At 45.0% G+C, this 5272-nt stretch overlaps 1 protein-coding gene across 1 annotated transcript; it reads right to left on the bottom strand.

Annotated features, from left to right (window-relative positions):
• Nucleotides 1-789: 789 nt before the first annotated feature.
• bmp10 (bone morphogenetic protein 10) lies at nucleotides 790-5067 on the bottom strand. Its single transcript, XM_084945493.1, has 2 exons — nucleotides 4168-5067; nucleotides 790-3640 (listed from the first exon to the last, which is right to left on the bottom strand). The coding sequence occupies exons 1-2, from the start codon at nucleotides 4574-4576 to the stop codon at nucleotides 2607-2609; spliced, it is 1443 nt and encodes a 480-aa protein (XP_084801619.1). The 5' UTR covers nucleotides 4577-5067; the 3' UTR covers nucleotides 790-2606.
• Nucleotides 5068-5272: the final 205 nt, after the last annotated feature.

Raw genomic sequence — 5272 nt, 5'->3', positions numbered from 1 at the left:
CAGCTGGCTGTGGCCAAAACAGTTTTTTTTCCTCTTCTTTTTGGCAAAAGCAACTTAAAACAAGCGCAGCTATTTTGTAAATACGACATTCTGAAAGGCAGCGGAAGGATTGCAAAACAATAGGACTGTAATAATTTAGCTATGCTATGATTTTAAAAGATGCATTTTAAACATTACACTTCTCACATTTATTTGCTGTATTTGTGATCAGAATCATTGGGTTTTGTACCAAGTGTGAAGGATACAAACAGGTTGTGTGTGCGTTTTCTTAATATTCATTTGTGACTATACGTTTATTTTATAGTCGCTTGCCTGCTACCAGACTCCAATCTTTTCCTAGCTTTCTATAGTTCACTTCACACATTTAAGTCTCCATATTTCATCTTTGACCTAATTTCCTGCAGCTTTAGCAGTTTTATTTACTAGAGGTGGGCGGATTGATGCAAATATCGATAGTCTCTATACCATTAGTTGTGGTGGATTGATACTACTGCGACAGGATCGATACTTTGTTTCAATCCTCTGTGTAGTCCACTAAAAAATATGCCTCAAACATGCTCTTTAAACCATTTTGTGTTGACTGTCACGTCTACTTTTTTAAAATAACTTATAATACGTTCAAAAAACAGAAATGTATCCAAAGAGCTTTACAGACAGACACATTTGCATTAAAGGTCTCCAAAAAACAGTTTCAAAATACATGAAAAGCTGAAATGTGTTTGAAGCGGCCATTAAAATGTGCTCAGAATTTGCAAATTTGTAACCCATGACACACTGATCTCCCCTACACAAGCTGCCTTTATAAGTCAAAAGTATCAGTACCAGCAAGACTGGCCCTGTGTTTACTTGGAATCAGATACCAAAAATGAGTAATATCGCACAGCACTATCATTTACCCAAACTGAGCACAAGTGCCTTTCATAGAACTTTATTGTGATCCACATGATTAACAAATCAGAAAGAACAGAAAGAGTTCAACATTTCAGGTCTGAACTGCATCTTTTATTTATATCTTCAGTGTGCATTGGTGCGTGAAAACAACATCACAGCCAGTCTTGCGATTGCAATCCCACAGACATTCACAGAAACCTTTGCGACAGCAGAAAGAGATTTCTTTGCTTTTTTTTGTTTGTTTTTGCTTTTTATGAACAGGTTTTCCATCACTGCTATCTGCAGCCTGCGACCTGTCAGTGCGAGCAGCAGCTCGTCCGTTTTAATCATTAGCGGGGCCACAACTTATTTTCCCATGGTTCTTTGTTTGCTTGTGGTGCACGAACTGTGACCTGCAAGCTGATACTGTTGGCCCGGGTGATGTGCAAGTTTGGTGAAACTGCAGGGATCAGTGATTCAGGCACACGATTCATTCAGGATTTGTTTTTAATAATTATTCTTTATTCTTTCAGAAACTGTTAGCATTTCTCTTCCCAACAAAATTCACTTGTGCTGCAAATGCATTGTCATGGTTGCAAAAAACGTCTCTATGCTGACTTACAGTTATACATATATAGTTTTCTACTCTGTTATAAAAATCAATAAATTAGAACAATAAATAGTCTTTTATTTGACACAAGCAGCAGAGGTATCAAAAGGCTTTTAACAAAAGAAAATAATGATCTTCTTTGGGAATCCATATATCGATGATGTGTAGCCGCTTCCCCACTCCACAGTAATGTTCCAACATAGACATTTACCATCAAAGTGGGAAAAACAAAGGAGTTGGAGATATGTCCGGTTTGTGTGTCTGTGGGGGGGGGGGGGGGGGGGGGTCCACACAGTGCTAGGTCAGCAAGACAAGCTAGTTAAGAATGTTTGTTGCCTAGGAATGTGGCCCACCCCTGCCTCACTCCCCCCGAAGCATCACCTCAAAAGCTTCTCACAGCGGCTTTAACTTCTCTGAAGCTGAGTGGTGGCATACATGGTTCTCAACCAACAACACCTTGTTATCGCTGAGGCTCGGGGGAGTGGAAAAGAGGCATGTGAAGTGGGAAATGGGGTTAGGATTGATAACCCTGACACTGGGACCTCAGCACAGTACCCACGTATCAGGAGGCCACAGGAGGCAGGCGGTGGGCCTGGAGAGTTCATGCCTTGTCAGGTTGCCTCGGGGAGGTCATTTCACTGCGCCGAGGCACATGAAGTGCTGATTAGTGTTTGCATCAAGTGGGGAGGCTAGAGATAAGTGGAGAGGAAGGCAGATGTCAGGGGAAAGGGGAGAGGGAGGGGGGCAGCGGGCCCACTAGTTCCCACCAGGCTGCAGGATGGGCTTGGTTCTTTGGGAAATCTCGAGACTTTCTAGTCTTACGTGTATGAGGACGTGCATCGTTATTGACAACAAGCGGCTCATCTTTACTCTTCCTCTCCCCTGTCCATATTCACCTTTCCTGTATAAGATGAAATAATGTGTCTCGTGGTACAAGATATTATATTTGCCGCACATTTCAGAGTTCTTATGGTTTCATGCATAGTGACTGAACACATTCAGTCCTGCTGAGGAACCCTTATAGAGACTGTAGGAATCTGCATTCTCAGTTCATCTCCCTCTCTTTAGTTATTTTGTCCTTCCTCTTATCGTAAGACTTTCAGTAGACTTTCTAAGATAGTCCGGATTATCTGCAGCCACACTCGGCCACCACCATGCCTTCATACTTGTACTTGTAGGTGACCACCCCCGTGTCGTCCAGGTACAGCAGGGAGATGGGGTCCAGCTTGGTGGGCACACAGCACGCTCGTGCCGCCTTCTGAGGGCTGTTGATGTTGACCAGTGTCTGGACGATGGCGTGCTTGGTGGGTGTGACGTGCTTTGTCAGTGGGTAGGAACAAATTCCACTGCACTCAAAGGCATCATAACCAGTGGGGGCAAGGATCCAACTGTCCCATCCAATGTCCTTGAACTCTACGTACAGAGACTGCTTCTTGCAGTGGTTTCCCTTGGCGTTGCGGCGAATGCGGGAAGCCGAGTCATAGATGAGATTGGAGCGCATTTGGATTAGGTCTTCCTCATCTGGCTCACTTTCTTCACTCCCCCAAGTCCCAAAGTCATTCTGCACGACCATGTTAGAGGTTTCGTGGTCGATCATCTCATTCAGTTCCCGCCTGTCATCGCGGTGATCGCTGCTCTGATCATCGGAAAAAACAATTAGCAGGGGTTTGTGTTTTTTCTCTGGGCTCGTGTCAATCTTCATGTCCCCTTGAGGCAAACTGCTGTCTGTGTTGGCTTCTGTCACGTCTTGAACATTACCATCATCGGCGATGCTGGCAATATGCACCTCCAACCTGTGTGTGGTTCCATCGTCAGATCCATGCCAGCGCTGCACAGCAGCAGTGAGGTCAAACGCCTCCCAGCCGTTATCGGTGCCGTAGACCTGGCGTGAAGCCAGTTCCACCAACTCTATCCGCTCCTCTCCTCCGCTGAATGCGTCTCCTCTGGCAGCGTTCGCATCCGTCACGTTATCGTCATGCGATACCAGCTCGTAGATAGTTACCCGGCGGTCGACACCAGCATAGAGGTGGCGATCGGTCTGGACTAGGGTGTAGAGGCGAAGCTCAGAAGCTGTGATGCGTTCGTGATGTGGGACTGACACATTGAAGAGGAGAGGGTGGCGCCTCACTCCTCCCACACCAACAGCACTGGGAGAGGAATCTGGACGAGGAGAAAAAAAGTGGTTCAGACATAAACTTGCTTATTCAAGACAGAGAAACTTTGAACTCCTGTTTGAATTTAATCCAAACCGTCATGTCAAAGTAGAAATAACATTTTGAAATAAAAGGCTTTTTAAACTAAGGAAGAGTTTCAGTGTCATGAACTAAATCAAATAATAAACTCTGTACATATCTGAAAGGAGACCAGTTTCACAAGTCTTACAGATCACAGTGATAAGAATAAGAAGAAGTGATAAGAAAAATCATTACACGTATTAACTTTGCATTTAACCCTGTAAGGTCCTCATTAAGGACAAGTAGCCCTTATTCCTAACCCCGTGCTTTAGAGGAAAATTAAAGGATTTCTTGTTGTGGCTGTTTTGTTTTGGAAAAATGAAAATGTTTGGATGTGTGTCAGAACATTTAGGCAAAGCTTTACCATAATTTAAGGTTAGGATAATTCAGAGGAAAAAAAGTATCTCTTTTCTTCAATCTACATTATCGACAAGATACTGAGCAGTGACGTACCTTCGTTTTTGAAGCTGCGGATGATATTTGCCGTGGGCATGGCACTGTGGTCATTAGCAAAGCGGTTGTAGAGCTCCATCATGTACTCAGGTGGCTCCTGTCGTGTACTTCCAGGAGCTAAGGAAGGAGGACCCATGCCAGAGAGGTTGAAAGTACGCAGAAACTGTTCTTTTAGGCTCTCCAGCAGGTTTTGCACATCCTTGTTGCCGTCCTGCTCCAGCAACGATAAATCCACAACCCCTCCATGCCCGTCTCCGAGCCCTGGAGCGGGACGCTGTCTCTGACGGGCACTGGAGATGGGGCTAGTCTCTCCACAGAGAGGCCCCTGAAGCAGCAGGATGGAGTATGTCAAGAACAAGGTCTTGGAGGTGCAAATGGTTCCCAGTTGAGAGACCCAAGTGCTCGCCATGGGAGAAATAATCTGCAGCAATTTAATTTATGCCCTCTAGGGTTGTCTTTGGATGAGTTCATCCAAAAAAAGGAAAAAAAAGATCTCTAATTCAGAGGTTAATTTAGGTAAAGATCAGTTTATCTGTAGGCTAAAAAATTCTTTCAGCTGAAAAGTGTTGGTGGCCCTTGCACAGGCCAGTGTGAGCCTCTCTGCGTGTGTATTCCTGATGCTGTCTTCCAGACCTCACAGCATTTATTCTCACGCACACCTTTTGATGTCCTTTGCGACGCCGCTGTAGTTCCGGTGGCAGGGTGGCCGAGGCTCGTCTTTGTCCGTCCGACTCATCTCTGTTGTGTCCTCTGCTCTGTCAGTCTCCCTCTGTGCTCTGCTCTCTGTTGCCAGCTCTTTCTTTCTGTCCCTTATCTATGCTATGGTGGGCTCTGCATTGCTTCTGTGCGTATGGTCTCTTAGTTGGTGTGTGTATGTGTGTGTGCGTGCCTGCTTTCCCTTCAACTTTGTGAGATGCACATGACCGTGTTATCTCACAACTTCCTTAATGAGGATTTTGTAAACACTGTCCTGTAGCCTCTTCCTTGTGGAAGAGCTATTTTGTTTGGGTGGGTGCTCCAGAGTTGATTTTCTGCACTTGTTTATTTGCTTTGTAAATGGTGGATTCTTGCGAGCTGCTGCCTAGGCTCCATTGACCATTTCTCT

The sequence above is a fragment of the Perissodus microlepis genome, chromosome 12, assembly GCF_051167445.1.
Source record: "Perissodus microlepis isolate ML-2025 ecotype Zambia chromosome 12, ASM5116744v1, whole genome shotgun sequence".
Lineage (NCBI taxonomy): Eukaryota > Metazoa > Chordata > Actinopteri > Cichliformes > Cichlidae > Perissodus > Perissodus microlepis.
Note: the sequence above shows the minus strand (reverse complement) of the source record. Positions and strands in the feature narration are given on the sequence as shown.

Coding starts and splice junctions, on each gene's coding strand:
- bmp10 (XM_084945493.1), bottom strand. CDS start 4,576: ATGGCGAGCACTTGGGTCTCTCAACTGGGAACCATTTGCACCTCCAAG. Junction 3,641..4,167: donor CCGCAGCTTCAAAAACGAAG/GTACGTCACTGC, acceptor CTCCTCGTCCAG/ATTCCTCTCCCAGTGCTGTT.